The sequence below is a fragment of the Podarcis filfolensis genome, assembly GCF_964270895.1.
Source record: "Podarcis filfolensis genome assembly, chromosome: 6".
In the NCBI taxonomy this organism is placed as follows: domain Eukaryota; kingdom Metazoa; phylum Chordata; class Lepidosauria; order Squamata; family Lacertidae; genus Podarcis; species Podarcis filfolensis.
In genome coordinates this window covers 94,295,611-94,319,960 of record NC_139609.1, presented here as the reverse complement: position 1 = coordinate 94,319,960, position 24,350 = coordinate 94,295,611, and the positions used below count along the sequence as shown (strand labels likewise).

At 44.8% G+C, this 24,350-nt stretch overlaps 2 protein-coding genes and 1 long non-coding RNA gene across 9 annotated transcripts in view; 1 reads left to right on the top strand and 2 right to left on the bottom strand.

Moving 5' to 3' along the window:
• GMEB2 (glucocorticoid modulatory element binding protein 2) overlaps positions 1 to 11,589 on the bottom strand; it is a 17,589-nt gene extending 6,000 nt beyond the window's left edge. Inside the window, exons 1-8 of one of the 5 annotated variants that reach the window (XM_083618798.1) lie at positions 11,423 to 11,589; positions 7,409 to 7,607; positions 5,028 to 5,125; positions 3,557 to 3,684; positions 3,196 to 3,299; positions 2,727 to 2,884; positions 1,133 to 1,204; positions 92 to 229 (exon numbers count right to left, since the gene is read on the bottom strand). In XM_083618798.1, coding sequence (XP_083474924.1) covers positions 92 to 229; positions 1,133 to 1,204; positions 2,727 to 2,884; positions 3,196 to 3,299; positions 3,557 to 3,684; positions 5,028 to 5,125; positions 7,409 to 7,539 — 829 coding nt within the window. In that variant the 5' untranslated portion in view covers positions 7,540 to 7,607; positions 11,423 to 11,589. Of the gene's footprint in view, positions 1 to 91; positions 230 to 1,132; positions 1,205 to 2,726; positions 2,885 to 3,195; positions 3,300 to 3,556; positions 3,685 to 5,018; positions 5,126 to 7,408; positions 7,611 to 10,201; positions 10,522 to 11,422 lie in introns of those variants that run through there. The other 4 variants (XM_083618796.1, XM_083618799.1, XM_083618797.1 and 1 more) reach the window with 4 other exon arrangements.
• Positions 11,384 to 23,008, top strand: LOC310764841. Its single transcript, XR_014549260.1, has 2 exons — positions 11,384 to 11,491; positions 12,153 to 23,008. It is a non-coding gene; the product is annotated as an uncharacterized lncRNA (long non-coding RNA).
• STMN3 (stathmin 3) overlaps positions 14,987 to 24,350 on the bottom strand; it is a 29,384-nt gene continuing 20,020 nt past the window's right edge. For 2 of the 3 annotated variants that reach the window (XM_083619248.1, XM_083619249.1), the window contains exon 5: positions 14,987 to 24,350. In XM_083619248.1, the coding sequence (XP_083475374.1) occupies positions 24,291 to 24,350 (60 nt within the window). In that variant the 3' untranslated portion in view covers positions 14,987 to 24,290. The other variant, XR_014549209.1, reaches the window with a different exon arrangement.

Genomic DNA, 24,350 nt, shown 5'->3' with positions numbered 1-24,350 from the left:
GGCAGTGGAAGACAGAAGTGCCTGGCGTGCTCTGGTCTATGGGGTCATGAAGAGTCGGACACGACTAAACGACTAAACAACAACAACGTACCGCTGAGTTGCAAGGGGGGCTCCTGAATCCTCTGCTGCAGGCCCTTCATGGTCTCCATGAGCTCCGCGTGGAACTCGGTAATCACCTCTTCCAAAAGACCAGCTTCCTTTAGACCTCGCCAAAATGTAAATGTATCATCTGGAAGAAAGTGAGAGAATCCTGAAAAACCTGCAAAGCGGCAGGGGAAATGAAGCTGACTGACTGTTTGATAGACTCACCCCGGGAACATAACATTTGCCAAAGAGCAGCCTTGCAGTGATGTCACACAAGCAAGAGGTCACATAGTAAAACAGTTCTTGGAGTCTACCACTTCAGATTAAAGGAGGAGTGTCATGTTTTAATTCCTCTCCCCATTCCCTACGAATAGAAAACTTGCATGCCAAACAGAACTCTTCTTTCTGAGTTCTGCAGGTGTTATTTCACACGCAAGGAAGTTTTAAATTATGCAACTGCTCACCTGCGGTCTGAAGTGGTAGATTCCAGGAAGAGTTTGTACAGCAGAATCTGCTACAAAAACAAGCTGCCATTAATGCAGGACAGGTAATGTGGTAACTCTGACTGAGCCAACGTCGAACGGTTTAAGAATACGCAAGTTCCCAAGTTATGCAGCCTCTTTCATCGGCAAAAGTTGGACCAGTAAAACAAGTTATTCCTAAGTATGTTACTACCAGCAAGCCAAAGGCCAGACACAGTTACGCGATAGATGAATGGAATCACGGACAAAGCATCAGAAGCTGGCTTACACTGAATCAGACCACTGCTCCAGTTGCAGTCTAGAGTTTCAGACATGGGTCTTTTCCAACCCTATCTGCAGACGCCAGGGATAAAATCTGGGGCCTTTTGTGCGCGAGATGTGTGCTCTGCCACTGAGGCATGGCCTTATGCATAGAGATGGCAGTGCCACACAGCTTGCAACCTACATGCAACTTCCTTCGCACAAGCCTTTCAGATTTAGGCAGCCAATACGGAACAGAAGTGGTGGCACAGAAGATGTAGTGGGCTGAGGCCAGGCCACAGGAACGCTCTGCATGTGAAAATCACCTCCAATAGCAGTGGTCCAGTCCGTGGAGTCATCACACGTTTCTATGGTGATTGTGGCAGGAGACCCATTTACTGTGATTGAAACAAAATCAACATTCAGAAATCATCAACAAAACCACTTTTTTTGTTGGCATGCTGGCGAAACAAGTCAAGACGTGCCCTTCTAAGATATAGCCATTCTTCTATTGCTTTATCTTGGTTTGTAGTTGCGTTAAGTTTTTCTACAAATTTGGTACAATTGCCAGACAAAACCAAAGAGACATCTCCCCTGCATTTCTAAACCTAGCACAAATTTCAAACAAAATTCTCAAGATCTTAGCATTCTGTTTGTAGGGGCTGGGTTTTCATTATTGCTACTGTTATTTATTAATTCATACGCCATCTAATGCCAAATAGGCTTCAAAGTGGTTTATTTGATAAACCATCCTGGAATCACAAACCATGACGAGATTCCGTTTTTTCTTCACGACAACCCCAAGCTAGGGCACCATGACTAGCATCAGATCAGTCAGAAAGTTTCAAGGCTGGGAGCTCCTGCAGTCAATCAGAAGCCCCATTGGATGTTCGGCTTCCAAAAGAAACACTCACTTCCAGTTTTTGATCATTTGGGAGGCGGAATATCCCTTGCTCTGCAGGGAGGCTTACTAAGTAGTCTTGGGAAAGTTACTGTCTCTCAGCCTAACAAACCTGTAGGTTGCTCAAAGAGGGATATACAGGGGAAACGTCATAATATCACAATTATAACAAATAAAGGCTTGCAGTGGCGTAGCGTGGGTTGTCAGCACCCGGTGCAAGGCAAGTAATTTGTGCCCCCTAACCCGTGGATTTTCGCCCCCTAACCCGTGGATTTGCATCCCCTAACCCTAACCCCCAGATGTTGCGCCCGGTGCGGCCGGCCCCCCCTGCACCCCCCACGCTACGCCACTGAAGGCTTGACATATCTCGCTTTGCATGTTATGAGTCTATCTCATATATTAGTTTCACCTTTTAAGTTGAATTACTGAAATAAATGAACTTTTCCACGATATTCTAATTTTCCGAGTTTCACCTGTACTCTTTGGGAGATTGGTTAGGACACACACACAAAAAAAAATATTAGTTATGATCACAGCTGTTTGCTCTGCAGGCAGCCTTCTGTGAGACATCTGTCCTCTTAAGTATGATATCCCAGAAGCTGAAAAGCATGGGTTGCTCAGCAGGGACAATGGAATGAATGGGTTGGTGACTGTATTGATGACCACAGAAATATTTGAGTCTCTTCCAGTTCTAGTAGAAGATTGCAGCCAAGAACCAGCCGGTTAATTCAAATCAGCACAGGGAAATTAAGCCTCATCACCCACCCTCTACTGGGCTGTTATTGCCACCCCCCACCCCCACCCCCGCAAGGCTGGCAAGATCGCAACAGTGCAACCGTGACAAAAGGAGACACAACAAGGATACTCCTCTTCTGTATCATTCTAACAAAGGTACAGTGAGCCTTATCAGGGTCTCAATTGGTGGACCTCCAGATGCTCCCAGACAACAACCCCCATCAGCTCCAGCCAGAATAACCAGTGGTAGAATTTGTGGCCTAGCGGAATGCAATTCACATTACCATCTGCAGAGGCTGGCGTGAGAGGTATGTATTCTGTTGACGTCTGGCTTGTTAGGGGCACTCTGGCTCCGGTCAGGTCAATTTTAGTGCTTCGGCAGGTATTGGAACAAACTTTCGTATGCTCGTAAAAATCCAGCTTCCCCGAATCCATGATCTTCCTAAAACACACGAAACCAACGTGAACGGCCATCTCAGCTTTATTATTATTATTATTTAAAACACCCTGAAAACTCACAACAGTTGCATGTTCGTGCTTCAACTAGCTGTACTGAAATTCATTTCAATGAAGCCAACCTAGGAGACATTCCCAATGGACACCTGATTTAGACACCAGATGGCATAGGTTAGGGCCTTGTGAATTCTGCCTCCCTAAGGCAAGAGGTGGTGGGACACACACATGCCCCAAAGATACGTTTCAGTTCTGCATCTGCAGGCAGGCACACACAGGCACTCTCACACACAGGCTAACCTTAGCATGATCCCATTCATCCGGATTGCCCTCTTCCAGTCCTTCAAGGTGGACTTGCCAGCCAAATGGACAAATTCCTTGGGACTTATCAAATGGTTGTCATACTGGAGGGAAAGAGAGACATGTTGTGGTATAGGTTAATTATTCTAAGGGTATTTTGCTGTAGTTCCTTTTATAAACCTTTTCGTGCCACCTAATCACATGCAATCTTTTTCTTCTCCAATTTCTCTTCTTTCCATCTCATTTTTAAAAAAATTTAGCAGATGAGACCGCGGGGGCTGGGATCTGTGTGCTTTTACAAGCAATAAGTAAGATTAGAGAATGGAAATGTTACACATTACAGGATATAAAACCATCTCACCTGGACACATTTCACGTTGATACCGGGGCAAACAAACTTCCTCCATATTAGGTTGGCTTTGCTATCTCCGCAGGTGATGGGATAAACGATCTCGGCTTCCACACAATCATCACCTTCAGCCATCTTCACTTCAGGGAGAGGGATCGGGAAAGATAAAATTTTTGAAAAGGTTACGACCATGGATTGCTGGTTGGCAAATGAAGTTTGGAATACAGTTGAAAGGAAAACTGAAAACAGGATGAAAAAGTAATCACCAGCCTGATTAACTGCTTCCGTAAATGAGATACATTACAATTATCAAGTTATTTACATAGAATCGTAGGGTACAACCAATGAAGATGGAGATACTGTTCTATGTCCTGAGCAGCTAACAATCTACATTTCACCAGTGGTGAAAGTGGTAATTGATACCTGAATTAAAAACACACACACACTGCTTTTTTCCTAATAGGCCTCTCTTTTTTTGGCATTCTACCTGTCCTGCAACAGGAAAAGTGGTAACTCTGACTGAGGCAACTTTGATTGGTTTAAGAATACGCAAGTTCTCAAGCCAGAGAGATATGGGGCATAAACCTCTGAGGCGGCAAGGGGGTCAAAGGGAGGCATTCAACCACTGCACTCCATCAGCACAGGGATTTTCACTTGCATGATTGGACATCATTGCTGCCACCGCCACCGCGACCTCCCCAAACCTGATCGAGAGGGTTGGGGGAACCCCTACAGTTTAGGGGTTTGCATGGGGCACCTGGGAAAAAGTTGGACCATTCTGCACTTTTGCAGAATAAAGTAGTGAGGGAAAACAGGCAGTGAGGTGTAACAATATAGGAGGAGGAAGGGAACCGTGGGATAGGAAGGAAAACTAATGGTGAATATCTTGAGCCAGGGTTAATGGTCTTCAGCACATGGGCACAATACATTCCCCCCTGAATGCATACCTATAAAATAGTCAAATGGTGACAGACAGTGGCCAGGAACAAAGTTACTGCCTCCATCAAGGCTGGGAAGATCCCTCCAGATGTTGTTAGGCTACCAGAGAAGCACACGGAAACGCTGTTTACCTTCCCGCCAGAGTGGTACCTATTTATGTACTTGCACTTTGATGTGCTTTTGAACTGCTAGGTTGGCAGGAGCAGGGACCGAGCAATGGGAGCTCACCCCGTCGCAGGGATTCGAATTGCCGACCTTTCGATCGGCAAGTCCCAGGCTCTGTGGTTTAACACACAACACCACCCGTGTCCCTCCCATACATTAGTGGTCTTCTATTTAGGAACACTGAAGCCCACTGTCCTTCAGGAAAGGACAGATCCCCAGCCGTTTCCCCAACCTCAGAAGGCTCATTCCAGGAGCTGGAAACAAGACCTGGAAACCCCTCAGCCTAAGTGCTCTTGAGCCTTTCCGCTGGCAATACTACCTGCTAATGCAAGTGACTGTGATACTAAAGAGGCAAGCCTCTGTTACTCACCCCACTTACCTAACAGGGCTTCTTTCAAATGTGAAGAGGCTGTAAAAGCAGCAGCGGCTGCAGCGGCTGCATTTTCCGTCTCCAGGGTGTCTTCATTTAGGTCATTGCTAGCAAGAAATAAAGACACAAACAGTCAAAACGAAATGGGGAATCTACCCATGCTATGATAAGGTTTGCTCTGGAGAATGACTCCAGAGCAATTCCAGCTGTAATACACAAAAATGCAGCTCTTCCCCTTAAGTAGGAAGTTGTTTTCCCCTGGAAAAACGAAGTTGTACACAGTGCAGCAATTTCAAGACTGCAACCCACTGATTCATATGGTTAAAACAATATTAAGCACAAAGGAAAAGCAGTTGTAAGGGATTAAAGCACTGCTGCTAAGCTTAGAAATGCAGAACTGGAAGTAGCTTCTGAAGCCTGAGGACCCGATCTTTAGGTATTTAACAACAATTTCATAGTTTTCACCTTTTTTAAAGATATGTGTCCTGTTTCTGCTAAACATCCTAGAATCTAGAGGCAACTTGGTAGAGTTTATAGATTCAGGTAGAGGAACGGATCTTAATTCATTTAGCACGTCTCAAACTCTCCACATGACACCCAATAATATCATTTCTTCTAGCATAGGCAGTGCTGCTCTGTTCTTCCAAGGAGATGGCAATTACTCAGGCAGATCCACCTAATCCTACCATCAAAAAACCGTTTGCATGGCTGGTTTCCATGACAAAACTCGTGGGTGGAAGCACTGCTCAGATTTTTTTGCATGGAAGTCATGCTCCAAAAGTCCCCCCCCCCCCGAGGTTTCATCAAGCAGGCAGGCAGATGATGGAAACAAGCACCACGGAAGCAGCAGGCTTGCTTCCACTCCTGAAATTACTTTTACTGATCACTAGAAAGGTTTCTTTCCCAAGCAAAGGACAACATAGAAGGAATTAGAGTAAGAACTACAGGTTAAATGGTTTGTAGCCTAGTAAACTACTGTGGCTTCAGAGCCCTCCTCAAACAGAGAAAGGAAAAACGGGGTACAACATTAATCCCTGTGATTGGCAGGCAGGATGAAGCCTCTGGATTAACCAAGCCTGATATAAGGACCTTTCTACTTGTTTCACTTCCACTACCAAGGGGTGTGGGGTTGGAGAACACAAACCCTCCAACTCCTGGATTTGGGTATGGCTGTCATCAGCCTTAACTTGACATATATTGCTGACCTCAGAGTGTTCCTTCCCATTTCAGCATGCTATAAACGGCCAGGGTTGACCTTCTGTTCAATTTCTTTCCGTTTTCAAACATTAGATGCACATGCCTGATAAAAGCCTTCTCTAAAGACTGGGGAACTTCCAGTCCATGGAGGAGGCCACTTCAGCCAAGTCACACCCACCTGCCCTGTAACCTCAGGTGTGGGGCAGGTAAAAGACCTGGCTCAGCAGAAAGTGTGCTTCAGGCACCGTCAATCAGCAGTGCCTGCAATACCCCCTTGCAAAGTGCTCTGCAAGACCCGTTCAGGCACCTGAGAGCATAAGACTCCAAATCTCACGAGTTGTGGGTTCAAGCCCCACATTGGGAGAAAGATTCCTGCATTGCAGGAAGTTGGACCAGATGGTCCTTGTGGTCCTTCCAACTCTACAATCCTATGCTTCTAAGTCACTGTGACATCAAGTAATCACAGGTTGGAGGCAGAGGGAGTGAAGAAAACTGTCCAGCTCTCTAGCCAGATTAGGTGCCACACCCCTATGCTAGAAGAAGAAGAGGAGGAGGAGGGGGAGGGGGAGGAGTTTGGATTTGATATCCCGCTTTATCACTACCCGAAGGAGTCTCAAAGCGGCTAACATTCTCCTTTCCCTTCCTCCCCCACAACAAACACTCTGTGAGGTGAGTGGGGCTGAGAGACTTCAGAGAAGGTCACCCAGCCCAAGGTCACCCAGCAGCTGCATGTGGGGGAGTGGAGACGTGAACCCAGTTCACCAGATTACGAGTCCACCGCTCTTAACCACTACACCACACTGGCTCCCAGAGGTTTCACAAAGAGGTTCTCCTTGCTCCCTTTAATAACAAAAATCAATATGTACAGCATGCAGAGATCTAGCCATCCTTCCCCCCAATTTTATGTTGTTGGGTGGTTTTTGTGAATGAACTACATTTGTTTAATTTTAATGCATTTTTATTACATGTTGTTGTCCCTGTAAATTGCTTTCGGACTGCTTTTTTGTGAAGCTGTACATAAACTGAGCAAATCTTATCTAACAGAGGCTGCTTTGGGTTTCCTTTAAATGCAGTTATACGTTCTGAACTGTGTTTCCCCCATCCAAACTGAAGTGAAACGAACAGGGTGTGTACAGCAGCTTACAACGCTAATGTTAGCCATCCCAGAGGCTAAATAATGACCGTTTGCTTACCTGTGCTGGGAGAGATTGGTGGTAACTAGCACCGTTTTCACCTCCTCCATGTTACTGCTGTCAGCCATGTTGTCTGGAGTGGTTACCACCACCACCTCCTCCATGTGAACACTCACATCTGGGGTTGCCATCCGCAGGAAGGCTCGTATGGCAAGCAAGCACCAACAATGTGTGGAAAGCCCCTCCTGGAATCTTCACTCTGCTGTTATAGAACCAAAGAGTGAAGAGGTTATTGTTCTGCCGATCTGGCCAGCGGAATATTTGGTTTTCTACATCTTAATGTAAAAGGAATCAGAAGTACACACACACAAAACAAAACAAAACTACACACTTTGAAACGAGATCCAGTGCAATTTCAGAAGGACAGGGTGCTTAAGAGGAAGATGACTCAACAGAACAAGCACATAGTGGCTCTTTCTGTGAAAGCCCACATCTTAGATGAGTTAAATGCCGGAGAACTGGATCCCAAGCAGATGGCTGCTTGTGGAAGTGATAGAGGAGCCAAAAAACTTCTCTAAAAGACACAGCGAAATTCTGAACGGTCTAAAACTCCATTCCCTGGAGTAGATATTAACATACCCCAGGCAACGCACAGAAAAGCTCTACTGGATAGCTACTGAAGGATGCAATGGAGGCAGAGAAGAAAGGTATACTGGTTGTTGGATGAGTTAAGGCATTTAAGCTGAATACATGAAACTATCCTATACCAAGTCAGAGCCTCGGTCTACGTAGTTCAGTACTGCCTACTTTGGCAGTGACTCTCCAAAGCCCTTTTAATCCTTTAATGCAGGAATGGAGAAGCAGTGGCCCTTCAGATGTTGCTAGACTGTAACTTCGGTCATCCCTGACCATTGGCTATACACACAGACACCATGGCTCCTGCTGCTAACCAGCATCCAGTTTCAGGAGCTTACGCAATTCTGGATTTTTCATAGACCATGCACATCCCCATATAGTTTTGGCAAGCACTTTCAGAAAATTAATTTGATTCACTGTTTGTCATTTGCTCTGCTCTACAATATTTTAATGACTTTATTATACGCTGCTTTATTTTTTAAACGAGACAGCATTTTAGAAATCCTCTTACAATAAACCACTATATAGCCATGTATCTGGCAATGTTTGTGTGTCCATGTGAGATTTATACGCAAGGCTGAAATAAAGCAAAACGAGTAAACTGTAAGCGGCCAATGAACAAAGTTTAAAATCGGCAATGTGTTCCCAAGTCATAAGAGGTTCTTGTCCCCTGTAAAAGTAAGGAGGATGTTTTCTTTTTTAAAAAATAATTTTTATTAAAGATTTTTTGGGGGTACTAAAAGCCACAATTGCAGCACTACAGCACTGAGCCAAGATGGGGTGCATTTGAAGACGGGAAAGAGACTGTATACAATATTTAGATATGCTGCAGACTCGCCATATCATGCTATGAGGCTGTAAGCAGAAGAAGGAAAAAAAGAGGAAGGAAAAACAGTACCAGCAGCCATTGCAGCCTATGCTGAGCAGGATTTGACAATTCACAAGCAATGAACTGAGTAAGCAGATTTAAAAAGAGGGGATATCTGAGCATTCTTTTTAAACTAAGATTTAAGAGTGACCTCCAGTGCTCAACCTGGGATCCTGGGCAAACTAAAGAGAGAAGTACAAGTACTGTATGCAGCAAATGGTACCCATTCAAGGGTTTGTGTCTGCAAGGTCTATGAAACACAAAACCACAGTCATTCCTGCACGGCTTGGTTGACATTGCAGTCATGTTTGCTGCTTTGCCCACTCCGTCTCCTGGCAAAGACCCTAATTTAGTCTGAAAGGGAGACATACGTCTCCAGATATGTGCAGGTGAACTGCACCTGGCAAAAGGCAGAATGGAAGAATCTGTGAAACAGGTTAGTACACACTCACCCTTTCAAGAGAACTACTGATAAAATATGCTTTCAGTACCTAAGAGGAAGAAACTGGAAAAACCGCATACTGTGGGATGCACTCGGAGATAATGCAAAAATACAACTAGTTTGGTCCACCATCGTACAGCACTTTAGCAATCTGACATAGAAGGAAGTTTAAAAAGCTGCAGTCATCTCATTTTCCTCTGCCTGCCACTAGTTCTATCTACAGTATTACACAATAACCTGAAATGAAGTGGTTTATCCCCTTACAGTGGTTTATATGCAGACATTGAGATTCACAAAATAGGTGCAAGATTGCTGTTAATTAAGCAGAGGCCATTTTGCTGCAAATATTGCATGCAGCAACTACCAAACAAAACTGACTCACCTGTACTTTTTGAGCTTTGTGAATGCTCTTTCTGCTGGTGGTTTTTATTTTATGCTACTGCCTTAATGTATTTTGGCTATTCTAATAATCTGAGATTGTTTTAAACTCTGCCCGTATGAAGTCATTTATTTTATTAACCCTCTTCATGTTCTCCCATGTCCAACTGTAAACTGCCGCAGTGACCTATCCTCTCCTATTTGGGAAAACACAATGCGCACCAGTTGGCGCTTATACAAAGAGTAACATTGATGTGGTCTTCATTTTTTATTTTTTATTTTTAAAAACCTGCTTCAAAATTATTTGTAATTTTTAAATATCATTTTGTTGCCTCCCCTCTTTCAAAACTGCAGGTTGCAAGGCCCTTTGGGGGAGGGGACTGTACTCCTGCACTTTGCAAAATGGAAGAAGCACTTATAGTACTAATATATGTATCATGACCAGAGGAGGAATGACCACTGGGAGGAACACAGAGGGGAGAACCACCACACCTGCACCTGCCCAACTGGATGCCTTCTTCTGCCCTACCTGCAACAAAACATGTCTCTCCGGTATGGGTGTCTACAGCCACAGCAGGCACTGTAAAACTCTCCAACGGTTGGACTTCATATTGGAAAGCACACTATGCCACTTATCTCCTGACTAGAGATGGGAAGACCTGGGGGAAAAACCAGGAAAATGGGAAAAAAACCCAGGTTTTCCCCCAATTTCCCCATTTTTTTTCTTAATTTTTTTCTCAAAACAATTATTACAAAACAATTTACATATAACACAAACAGGACAAAAAACCCATACAAACAAACATAGACAATAACAACGTATCATTAACTTCCGATTCACCTCATTGTACAGTTTATTAATATATATGCACTTCCTTATTATTATTTTCTGTTACTTATCAAAATAAATTTTACTTTGATAGTTTCCTTCTACTTCAAGATTCAATCTAAATCTGTCAGGAGATTTGCATTATCATAATACTTTCTAGGGTATTCTTTAAATATTATCCCATCTTTCCCGCGTTTCCCCCCCAGGCCTTCCCATCTCTATTCCTGACACAGCTGAGTGCCAGCAACACGCCATCACTGTTGCAAACGAACCACATTGAGAGGGCCATGAAGCGGCATACAAATTCCCTTAAATAAATAATCGCCATTGAGAAAAGCGCTGTACAAGTTTTCTGGGGTTTGTTTTTTTTTTAAAAAAAGGGTAAACAAAAACAAGACTAATATTTGGAACCGGGCTCGAAGCAAGAAAAGAGGCGAGCCTCCCGTGCACCACGCGCGCATATGTAAAGAGTGCACGCGCGTATATATGCAACAGCGCGCGCGCGCACGAGCCTTCCTCCTCACACCCTTGGAGTGAGGAGAAACTCGAAGTCGTCCTCCTCCTCCTCTTTCCGCGGAAGGCTCCGTGACGAAATCCTCCCCGTCCAGCCCTTGAATGCCGGCTCACGACGCCGACTGCAGGCGCGCGCACGCGCACGGGACCGCGTGTTTCCTCCGCCCGCCCCCCCTCCCCTCTCTCTCTCTGCGCAGCGCGTGGGGGGGGGGCGCCGCCGCAGAGCGCGAGGAGGAGGGCGGGCGCGCGCGCGCTTGGCGCCACTGGCTGCGCGAGGGAAATGCGGGGCGGCGGGGGGGGGAGGGGAGGGTGACGGCCGAGCGTTCCTGCCGCCGCCGCCGCCGTCACGTCCTGACGCTCCGCAGGGACCTGACGGACTGGACGGAAGGCGGGGAGGGGCTGCCTTACCTCAGCCGCTTGCCGTCCGACGCCCGGCCTCTGGTTCCGTCCGAGCGGGTGGCGAGAGAGGAGAAGGAGGTGGGTTTTGTTTGTTTTTCCCCGCGGGGCGGGCGGGCGGGGGGGGGTTGTCTGAAGGGAAATGGCTGCCTTGGCTTGTCTATATATATCTCTGAGGGAAGCTTGGGCTGCGGCGCGCGCGCGCCGGGCGCCTCGGGTCCCTTCTGCGCAGGCGCAGGCCTCCTTCCCCCCCCCCTCCTCCCGCTACCTAGCCGAGACTTATTTGACACGGCGAGGGCGGGGCTGGATCTCAACTTCTTTTCGGGCTCGCCGGGGTGAAATAAGTCCCGCCGGGAGCGCAGCGCGCCTGCGCGAGGTGGAACGCGGAGAGGGGCGGAGCTGGCTTCGCGCGCGTTGGCGAGAGAGAGGGAGACCGAGAACGCGCTCGTGTTTCGGGAGCGCGCCCTGTGAATACGCGGGGCGGCGTGCTTTTGCTTTGCTTTGCTTTATTTCTTCAGGCGGGTTTCAGCGCTGCCCAATGAACAGCGCCCTCCGCCTCTGGGGATTCACGATTCAAAAGCAAATTCGATACTCAAGTGCATGTTTTGTAAATAACGTCGAGCGCGGCTTCCGCAGGGTGCGGGTTGCAAAAATTTATATATGGAAAAAAGCTAGTAAGGAATTGGTTTATTTATTTAGGGTATTTACATATTATGCAATTTTTTCCTCGATGTTATTACAGGGTCCGGCCATCAGTTCCCGCCCTCCCTCCTCAAAGGTTTAGGGTAGGTAGCAAAGGGGGGGGGGAACCCACGTGAAGCACAACAAATGCTCGATTAAAATGTGGGGAATGAGAAAAATTAAAAACTGCACATCTTGTGTAACTTAAACACAGGAAACAATTTTTATATTCATATATGTATTGAAATGAAATCAAGGTGTAGTGTTCCATGAGCCAGAAGCTTTGCATTACTTAATCAACCTGTTAAAGGTGTCATTGGCTTTGAAGACACTTGAACTCAGGATGGAAGGGAGAAACGTGCTAAGAGGGAGGCACGCCTGGCAAATCCACACCATGATCAACTCCCACCTGGAAACCAATGTGCCCACCGTGGAAGGACGTGCGGATCCAGAATTGGCTTCCACCGTCACTTACGGACTCATTGTTAAAACCGTGTGTATGGAAGACAATCTTACTCGGCTGTGAGTGATCGCTAAAGAGATTACTTAATCCGGATATGGTCAAGCATGTTACAAAGTAATCATGGTATTGCTGTTTTTGTTGATGATTTCAAAGCCTTAACACCTCCGACAAGGCTTTAAATCTTGGTGTTGCAGCAGGTAATAATGATAATCTTGGTGGGTGATACCCATGTATTTCAGTCCTCTTCTTGAGAAAAAAAAATCCTCTCATGCTGTCCTGTTATTGCCAAAGACAAGGGTTCTGAAACAGCTGTGTGTTTTCTGCTCCAAATTGTGAAAAAACACAAGAACAAGAAACGAAAATTAATCTGTCATGAAATAGAATTTCACAGGGATTGTGAAGACCTATGTGAAGATTCCAGAGGCTGAAGCCATGTTTACAAGAATCGGTGGCATTGTTATCCTATCATAGGCTGTCAGTAGCGGAAGCAAACTGAACAGCTTCAGCTCAGGAGCCATGCAACCTAGTTGAAAAAGAGAAAATACTGTGAGTGTGAGATCAGGGTGGTTCATTTGGAGACATCTTTTTAATGGAGAGCACCCTTCAATCCTTGTGTAATTAATCTGTTAATTCACAGTCTCCCACGAAGTTTGCCTTTTCTGAATGTGAATATGTTACTATTACTAATAATATATTATTATTTAAGTAAAAAAAAAAATCAAGTGGAACTCAAAGAATAGGAGGCAAGAGAAGCAAGCCTTCAGGGCAGTTGAATTGGTGTTCTGAGTAACAGTAGTACTCTGTTTATGCCTATGTTGGAGTGACTGTGGGCCAATAAACATTTGTTTGCAACTCCCTTGACTAGTGTATAGCAATGGCACACTGGGTATGTAATACAGAAGGATGTGGACTTTTCAAGATAGGTAAATTTTAGGCAAGTGTTCCATGAATGTATTTTTTGCTGCAGAGAAAAACATGGGACATTCCTGTAGTCTTTGCTTTGTGCAATGACATAACAAACACAGAGATACTCTCTTTTCCAGATAGCATGCCTTTAGCAATGTTCTTCAGGGACAGGCTGCTTCAGGATTACTGAAGTCATTTTTAGGACCTGATCCAAGGAGAACAAAAAACTAGGATACATAAAGGTCAGGGGGCTGGTGATATACAGTATCCTTAGTACTCGGCTCGGTATCACAACCCACAGTGATTTTGAGGAGTCAGGTCCTTTTGGGTTTTCGTAGCTTGTTGGACTCATGTCTTCTTTGATGGAAATAGTGACATATGCCATTCCCTGTCTTTCCTATAGAGTTCGTATCCAGAAATCAGTGCCTCACTGGTTTCCTTCCACTTTATTTTTGAAATGTAGGGACAACACGTCGTATCTTCTGCATGCAAAATATATGCTCTACCACTGAGCTAGATCCCTTACCCAGTCAGAGGAGCTGGGCTCTATTAGGCAACAATTTTAATCTAGGCTACATTGAATTTACTGTATTTATTACATCTTAATAGGCATGCACAGGATCACACTGTTGGGGCAGCATTTGTCATGGACCAGCAGTACACAGAGGAGTGGCGGGAGGCACTAGCTGGGGAATCCTCACGGGAAGATGTCTCAGAGCCAGGGGATTAGTGATGGGACGATGATGAGTTAAAGAGGGAACAGACTGGGAGAAGGACGAGTTGGAAGCTGAAGAGGTAACAGGCTTCGTGAGCAGGAAGAGTGTGACAGAGAGCAGTGGAGACCCAGAGCAGAAGAGGAGGCTGGAGAGGAGGAGGGGCCAAGAGGCAATGATGTCAGGCTGCTGAAGAAGCCAGGGGGTCTCGCCTTCCTGCTGCAACAAGCTCCCCTCCCCCTTAGTCTCCCAGAACCTGAAGAGGGTGGAGCAAAGTCAGGTAAGATGGAGCCTCCAGATTGCTTTGGTAGGAGGAGACTTAGGGAGCTGTGGGAAGGTGGGTACCTTCAGTGCTCACATCTGCCAACACTGGAGCAAGATCTACGGGGAGGAGTTAATGTGCTCATCAGGCCTGGCCTCCTGCGCGGTATTGTTTCTTTGCATAGAGTTAACTCCACTGACACACTGTGAGTTACTGCTGATCTACTCCTGACACGCACCCTGACAGTGTTCTAGGCTGTCTAGCAAAAGCTTTGACCTGTATGGGGATGTGGTTGCAACTTCTTAGTGTGAGATTTCTTCCATAAGCTGATTAAGGAGTTTGGTTAATATTTCTTCAAACCTGCATATGTCAGTTGCTGCTATTTTTGGATATACAGTGGGGCTTTGCTGTCGCTACAGTGAGCAGAGGACATGCTCGAATAGGAGAAAATTGATAATTGTGCTGCCTTGCAAGGCAGCTGAAGAGCTTCCCAGAAAGAACTGCTGCGCTGGAAAACTAATTGTATTAAATGAATTAATAAAAGCAGAAAGTTGTGGTTTCATACCAAGTTTATTTCTTTTTTTCCTCATTAATCACTTCTTTGCACAACAACAACCTCAATTTGACAATGAAATGCACGTGGTAGCTTTAAAGGAATCGGACGAGGCTTATCTTAAGAGTGAGAAAAGTCCATTCATGGCACTATTACACATTCTTTTTTCCTGTCTATTTGGAAAGGACAAAGACAGCACATGCTGCATCCTAAGAAGTGAATCTTGTGCAAGGCCAACAACATTCAAACAGACTATCAGGAGGGAATAGGAGGGCAGTTCTGGGGGGGGGGGGTACGGGAACTGAAACACCATCTAATTTTGGACAGCTACCTAGGTGTTTTGAAGTCCGCTTTTGTAGACTGAGCCTCCTTTTGCATGAATAGGAGCCTACTTTTAGGGTCATATTTTTACATAATGCTTATCAAACAGCAACCTTTACAGTTCACTTGTGAAGGTCTCTCCATTTTATATATGAAAGGTGCTCACCAGCCTTTTAGCTCAGTCATAACCATGTTTGCCCAGGTAGTAAGCTTGTTTGGTTTGATTGGACTTCCTTCCAAGGAAGTGTAGCCATAATATCGGTAGTTGTAGAGAAAGTTGATCCACTCATCTGCTAACTAGAATAAGAAATCCAGCAAGCTTGCATCCTTTCTTCACACATCTTACACACCTCTAGCATCCAGTGGTCACTGCTCTCTTTCCATTACAGTAAGCTTATGGATTGTAGGAACCCAGATGCTGAGATGTGCCTATGTTGTCATTGCTCAAGAGAGACAAGACCACAGAAACAGCTTTATTAGTGATCCTTAATATGAAATCTGCTATACAGTAACATCAACAGGGCCATAAACAGTCATTCCTTGCCACTTACTTCCAACTGTCTCTTGTATCTGTGTTTGTGTGTGAATTTTGCCACATGCATTTAGTGATGTAGTACTTGCTGGCTATAAGTATACCTGAATGGAGCCATTTGAGCCAGGCAATCAATAAAATACCTAGAGCTACTATAAGGATGTTCATGGAGCAGCAGGAAACTTCCTTTATGCTGTGATTGCAGTTCTTGGGCAATAACCACTTTGCAAGAGGACATTTAGGGAAGTGGTTCCCAATTAGCTAAGTACTGGACGACACTCACCCCCCACCCCCGTTTTTCAAAAGCCAAGTCACGGACCACCTACTTTTGAATTTTTTCTTAATAATAATAGTACCCCACCCATCTGACTGGGTTGCCCCAGCCACTGAGTGCATTTTATTATGTGAATGGTGCCACAGACCCCCTGGGCGGGTGATGCAGACGACCAGTTAGGAACCACTGATTTAGAGTAAGTCTCCCCCAACAAGAACACGGGCTTTGTTCAACAACACAGCAACCAAATAGTGCTTGAAATGAAAATTTCCTAAGTATGCATGTACAAAGACCATTAAGTCCTTACAACCTCTCTCTCCCCCCTTAAAGGCAGGTCTGTGGCTCTCTTAAAATAAGTGGAATATTTAGTGCTTGGAATATGATACAGAACTGTTGTAGCCCTTCTTTGGATTTACTAATGATAAATTGCAAAATTTATCTTCTCTTGCACTGAGCAGGGTCCACCAATATGCATATGGAAATGTGGCAACTCAGCTTTGAAAATGTGTAAAACCACTCTGGGACTCCTAAGCATTGCTTAGTCCCTCTCAGCTGATTCCCTCCCTCCCCCAGCCTCAATTTTAGTTGCTGTGACAGTTAATTTGGTTCATAATCTCTCAAAGCAGCATGCATTTCAGTAGCACACCTAAATGTTATTAAGACTGAACTGTATCTAGGCACAGATACATAATGAAGAATTTCCAGTTCCATTAAAAAAAAAAATTATAAAAGTTGGATTTGCAACAAAATGCAGTGTAGAACACCCCTGTTCAGGATACTTTTCCATGCACATGCTGGTCTTTGGTCCCCACAACTGTCAGCCAGTGTTCTACAAGCACTGAGCATGCCAAGTCCTCATTGCAGACTGTTTTTAGGGTTTTCTGCTTATTCCTTTAGAATCTCCCAATTTCTTTTTTGGGGGTTCTAGGAATCAAACAGACATGAATTCAATTTGTGGATATGTGCACCACAGTTAAGAATTCTCCACAATCAATTCAAGTGGGTACCTGCCCATTTTATTAGCCCCCTCCTGATTTGTTTGCACCATGAGTAAAATATCCTTATAAGCACCCATTGTAATTCAAGTTATATCCAGTTCTATAGAAAAAGTACTTTCTTGGATGCACCGATTGACACTGGATAAACTCATCCCCTGGCTTCCCTGATACAGCCAAATGTAGAGATCCTGATACATTTGGTATTATTTTCTTTTCACAACATAATGCATCTGTACTGATAACACCTGATGCAAATTTCCACCTGACAACATGCCTGATAACATCAGTGTACCCTTGGATATGCAGGCTATATCTCAAGGCACTGAAAGAGTTAAAAGTGAAGGAAATAAAGATCCCATTCTTCATCTCTAAGTGAGCACTACGGGCAGAATTCATTGACTGCCTAAGGCAGCCTTCCCTGGTCTGGTGCCCCCCCAGATGTTTGGAAGGCACAAGGTTGGGAAAGCCTGGCCCTAAGGGCTAAGCCCTTTTGTGTGTGTGCATTGGCCATTTGGATCTAATACCGCAGAACTTCCAGAGACAGCCTTCCAGATATTAGATTCTCACTTCCATCAGCCTTGGCCAAGTCAGGGATGATGGGAGCTGTAGTCCTACAACAGCTGGAGAGCACCAGACTGGCTGTCCCTGGTATAGTGGATGCACACATTTGTAAATCAACCCTAAGACTTCCAATGATTGCACATATTAAGAGTCTCCAGAACACAAGTTCAGCATCACAAAATCAGGGCTGGTTGTGCATCATTTGCTATGTAGATCTGAAATGGTGAATGGGACCCAAGGAGCAGCCACAGAACACACTGAGCTCCGTGACTGTAGGGTCAGAAAGTGGAAGGAAGCACCTACAGAGAATATGACACCTCTCTCTAGTTGAAAGTTGCCTCTACCTTAAGAGGTAGGCTGGATCATTTGGACCTCAACAGACGAAAACTAAAGTGGACCCAGTCCTTTCAGAATGTCAAGACTTCCTTGAATTTCCCCCCACTCTGCCCTTTTCCTCCTACCATCCTCAGAACAGTTTATTCCAGTACCTGCTCAACTTACTATTGAATTCTCACACTTTTCCCCCTTGTTTTGATCTGTGTTTCTATCCCAAATCTATAGATTTCTTCATATGTGAAACAGCCCATCTGTTCCAGTAAGCAAAAAAGACTGAGAATGCACTGATATTAACTCTTCCTGCTATTACTCTGGCCTAAAGGTAAAGGTAAAGGTACCCCTGCCCGTACGGGCCAGTCTTGCCAGACTCTAGGGTTGTGCGCTCATCTCACTCTATAGGCCGGGAGCCAGCGCTGTCCGCAGACACTTCCGGTCACGTGGCCAGTGTGACAAGCTGCATCTGGCGAGCCAGCGCAGCACACGGAACGCCGTTTACCTTCCCGCTGGTAAGCGGTCCCTATTTATCTACTTGCACCCGGGGGTGCTTTCGAACTGCTAGGTTGGCAGGCGCTGGGACCGAACGACGGGAGCGCACCCCGCCGCGGGGATTCGAACCGCCGACCATGCGATTGGCAAGTCCTAGGCGCTGAGGTTTTACCCACAGCGCCACCCGCGTCCCACTTACTCTGGCCTAGTTCTCACCAAAGCAGTAAGCTGCATAACTTTAGACTGTAGGTTGGACTTCATGATGGAATGCTCAGACATTCTTTACTATAAAAATACCCCTGCACATACAAATCTAGGTATCAGAGAAGAGCTTTAACCTCCCCTTATTCCTGAAATGATAGCTTTCCATATACATCAGATTCTTTTTTTATAGGGAGGAGCATTCAATCATGTGAGCCCCCAGTTGCAGCCTGAAGTGGTACAGCTCAGGTAGAGGTTGTTCTCCAATGACAAACTAGGTTCCATGCTTGACTCTAAATGCTTTTGATGCAAAATGGATAACTACCAGAGTGAATGCTGCTTTTGAGCTTGTGCTCATGACTATGACATTTCTAGTTGTTGTCACCATTATTATCAATATCAGCCATCATAACCATAGTACTAAAAACAGTATTTACAGCAAGTCAGAAGTACACACCAAGCAAACACCCAGCACCACAGCAAATAAGACATCGTTAACATCTTGCAGACATTTTCCCAGGTCCCACCAGAGGACATGGGCACTGAGGACTGCAACCACTTCTTACACACAAACTCTATTTTTCCTTAAAATTTATTTAACATTTTAAACTATCATCACTATAGCATGGATGAGATGATTCTGCATTATACACAGGTGCTTTTCTAGGATGGCTGCTATTTAGAAACTGATGCAATAGCTCAGACATTCAAGCCCAATTCTTTCCTGGCTCCAAGCACCTGTCTTGCCACCCCTGGGATGATGCTTCTATTTTCTTTCTGAGCCTCTGAACAGACATTTCTTTGTGACATGGCCCCTTTCTTTGGAAACAAAGCTTTTCTGCTAATGCCCTGGTACTCCCAAGTGGAAGGCAGGATGTGTGCTGGGGAAGGGGCACAGCTCCACCTGACTTCCAGCCAATTTTTGTCTGTGCCTTGACTGGATCAGTTGGCTGAATGCTCACCTGCCCCGGCCCAACATATGGCTTCCCTAATGGTTCCATGGACCTCGGGGGTCTATCCAGTCTAGATTTTTCTTCTAATGAATCTAGGAGGCACACAGTAGTCATGCTTGAGAACTATGGCTCCAATATGGCTGCAAAGGCCTTTTCTACTAGAAAAGAAATTGTCTTACCCCATTTCTGAATTTCAAAGAGAAGCAGTTCCCATAAGAACCCTTACCACCAAAGAGGAAGTAATAGTACAACCTAGACAAGAGAGACACTGGGAGAAGGAGGGGGAAGCATCTACAACATGATGTCACTGACAACATTGGTGCCCCCAAAGTGGCACATGGGTCATCAAACCGCTTACCTGATGTCTGAAAAGGCACAACTGAGTTCTGACCAGAAACCACAAAGAATGGCATCATTGCAGATCCAGGAAAACAAAAAGAAAGGAATAGTCAGAGGGAGAGATACTAGGCTAGTATGTAGCAATACCTACTCAAGGACAAAATACTTATTTGTCACTGTTGGGGCTGGCATTGGAGTAAGTTTTGGTGCTCCACAATTCAGGCCCTTCCTTCAGTGGGAACTCTTTAAGATTTTGGAACCAATGTGGATCTATGGCCAATGCAGGTTGAACTTAGTTTGATGTAGGCTGAATTTTATGTTTGATTGTGGACAGTCATTGTCTCTCAGCCTTAGCTTTCATCTTAAAAACTGGAATAAGGATGAATTTTTTACAGGGCGCAAAAAATTGCATTGCAATGCCCTTTGTACTAAAAGTGCTATCTAAGAGGTACTTAAGAGTAGCCAAAGAAACAGCCTTGCATACAGGTAGGATCATTCTCTAGCCCACACAGTAACTACTTAAATAACTGGAGTGTCATGAGATTAACTAGGGTGACTCTGCTGGAACTGGCAGGAGGCAGATCTTCAATCTGAACTAGGTTATATTACTTAAAGATTAAATGCCTACCCCCACTTTCCATGCTTCTGGTGCACTGAAGAGGACTGTCTTAGTGGTTAACAAAGCACCTTTTGGCTTATGGGACATGAAGGATCCATCATGTGACAGATGAAAAACTCCCAAACTACCAGATGGTCTCAGTGACATATCAATAGGTTAGAAAGAGTTGTTAGAAAGGGAATGTTGATAATCCTAGTATTTTGAAATACCACTTGTATTTGTAAACACTTTTCTTCTGCAGGCTTCCCAAGTCTGTTTTAAAATTAAAATCCATCTAGCACATCCTGATTCCTTTGCACTACTCTCTAGTTTTGGTCCCATCTTTTCCCTGTACGCATGCACTATACAATATGCCAGAAATGTATCATGGAGAGCTCTCTAGATGTAACAGCAGACTGACATCATACTCTGCCCCAAATTGTGCCAATTCCTTTCCTTCCTACAGAGCACTGGCTCCCTACACTGTTCCTTTTGATCTCATCTGTGAAAACTCACTCCACAGGACGTACTTTTGAAGGAACAGACCTGGGCCCCCGACTTACCAAAAAAATGCTTTAAAAACACAACATGTTTAGCTGTGGGCACTGCAACCTTATGCACACAAAACTAAGATACAATCCTCATTGAACTCAGTGGGCCTTGCTTTTGAGCAAATATGTATACAGTTGGCCAAACCTTAAAGCTCTGCCTACAATAAATCTCTTCCTGTCAGACTGGATGTTGCATTAGAACCAGCATTCACCCAACCATGTCTGTGATGGGCAACAGGGCCTTCTTAGACCTTTGCCAGTACTTTAAGAAGGCCCCAGTCCCCACCACCAAGCGCCAACCGTGCAATGGCTGCTGAGGAGGCAATAGTTGGACATTGCCAGGAGTTTCCACCTGTGCTGGAAGGAGCTAGGCAAGGCTCTTATTCATCTGCCTGAGGGAGGCAAAGCAGTGCAGCTGCTGGGCCTCAGCTGGAATGAAAGGTGGGGAAACCTGGAGGATATTTAAAAGCCTCAGAGATGGGGAAGTGGGGAAGTGGAAGTTCAGCAGACAGGCTGCCCTCGTTCCCTTGCCAGGGGCCATCTTCAGACTCCTTAAGCCCCACTGAGTGAAGCCAAAGAGGGGATAGTTTACCTGGCCTCCCTTCCTCCACACGAACACATTGAAGTCCTAGGCTTAAGTCTGCCAAGGCCAACAGTACGGAAGCCAGGCACCCAAGGAGAGGAGGTCTACAGAAGGGCTGCACTTGCTGTTGAGAGCAACCTGGGGCATGGCAGAGGCTGGCCTGCTGAAGCAAAAGACCTGAAATAAAGTCATTCTTGCAGCAGACTAGAGGGGAGTCAGTGCCTTCTTTGACCCCTTAGCTATGGGTCCAGGGGAAATAGGGAGCACCCCCCCTTCCCTGGGGTATGGCACAATGTGCCATGAGGCACATCATTTCTATATTGGTTGACTTTTTCTTAACCCTCACAGCAACCAAGTGGCATTCTTTAGGCTGAGAGACAATAACTTGAAAAGGCCACCCACTGAACTGCAGAGTGGGAGGTTGACCACACATACCTCACCCCCAAGCCAATGCCATGTCCAGCCTAATGGGTGAGGCATGCTTTATTTTTTAAATTCCACTATAAAAAAGAAAAGTTATCTGGATTTAAATGTCAAAATACTTGCACTTGGAATGGCATATGCATATCTGAATGGCTGGCTTTCCCTGAAATTAATATAAAAGCAAAAACTAGGAACTTATGAAACTGCCTTATACTAAGTCAAACCATTGACCCATTGAGCTTAGTATTCTTGAAATAGACTGGCAGCTGCTCTCCAGGAGTTCAGACAAGGCAAAGGGATGCCAGGGATTGAACCTGGGACCTTCTGGATGCAAAGCAGATGCTCTAAACACTGAGTGACTGCCCTTTCCTTACACCTTTTCTCAACTGTGGCTGCTTCTGTTTTATTGAGAAAGGGGGCTGGATCCAGCTATTTAAACATGCATGTGCTATAAAACCGTTATTTTAAACTTGTTTACTGTTTTAACTTTTGAAAAAGGCAGGATAGAGCCCTTTTCTCCCATCAGGCATTTAGGGACTGAGGAAGATTAGGGTGGTTTTTGGTTTTTCTGGTTGCAGTTTTTCTGAATTTCATTACAACTTTGAAAGCATAACACTGCCTTAATTTCTGCATTTTGATTGTTTTAATACCATGAGCAAGAAGGAGGGTTATTAATTCAGTGAATAATATTGACAACTGATGGTGGCAAGCATCTATTTTGCTGTTTAAAGTTGGGTAATTTTTGGACCCAATTGTTTTAGGGAAATGTGTATATTGGCTCCAACAGACCTTTGGACTGCTGATGATTGTATTTGAACATTTCTACTAGCTATGCAGAATCATACACTCTACTTTTGGTGGGGAGGCACTATTGAAATAAAAATATTCAGTTGCTTTCATGTTTGTATCTCTGAAACGTCACAGATGCACATGTTCTACTATGTCTCCCTGTTACTTTTCCTAGGCAGTCTCTCCTCCTTACTTATAGGAAGTTACAACGACCAGAGATGGTGACAGAGGGTTTTATGTCCTTTACAATATAGTACCTGAAAAAAACAAAGGTGTGTGATCTGTACTCCAGTTCTGCCTCCTGTAATGCTACTGACAAGATGCTTCCATCCTTAGGGGGAGGTGTGGCTTACTATCATATTTAGCTAAAGTCCTGCACACTGTATATTTTCTGATGATGTGAATAGTCAACGTGAAATACTGGTATCTGAAATACTCCAGATTTCAAGATACCTCTTGTTTACCACAGAACTTTTGATCATGCAGTGGCCTTGCCTAGCCAGTTTCTTTGCCCTGAAGAGAAATCTTGTGAAAATAAAAGCATAGTTCAATTCATAGGCATGATTAGGTCTGAGGCTAAACAGGCTCTGAACTACTAAGTTAATTTACCAACAGCTCCAAATCAGACAACAGAAAGCAAGGAATAAGCTGCAAGAGGCTCTTTCTAACCAAATCCCTCAATCATCCAGTCCCTACTTCAGCCACACAGAAAGCTAAGGGCTTAGTAGGTCCTTTTCACACATTGCAGAGTGACAGACACATATTGCCACTGAAGCAATGCCCAGCAAGAAGCCATAGCCAATACTGGTTCAACTGTGTTGCCCTCACTTTACATTTCAAGTGTACTTTTAAAAGCTAGATTTATGTCTTTAAAAAACCCTGTAACATGTGAAATTGCCCATTACCCTACTTGTCAAGGACAGGCTTCTCTTTGTCCAACTGCACACTGTTGCTTCACTTGAGACAACTACCAAGAGCAGCCCATGCTTCATAGAGAACAGTCCTCACCTTCACAACATTGCCAAATATGTTCAGCGTGTCATCTTAATTTTTGTGCATTAGTTTAAGGTTTATCTTTTTTTTTTCCTGAAGAAAAGCCCGAAGAGAAGCTGGTTTATGGATTCTATATTTAATGTTTGTGGACTAGTTGCTATTCTGCTGAGAGGCCCCTATGAACCCCCACGAGTTAAGGATACAGAGAGGAGAGAGATATGAAGCTTGGTACACCAGAGGGAAGGGGGGGGAGGGAAATGGAAATGGAGAAATCAGATGTTGCCTCATCTAGACAAAAAAAAAAAGTGTTGAGTTTTGTTTGTTAGTTATTAGGAAGCAGGTGCTAGTTGTGTAGAAAAGCCCTTTATCCAGAAATCTCTTCCCGCTGCTCCTTGTTTCTGCGCACCTCGGCTGCGTGCAATTC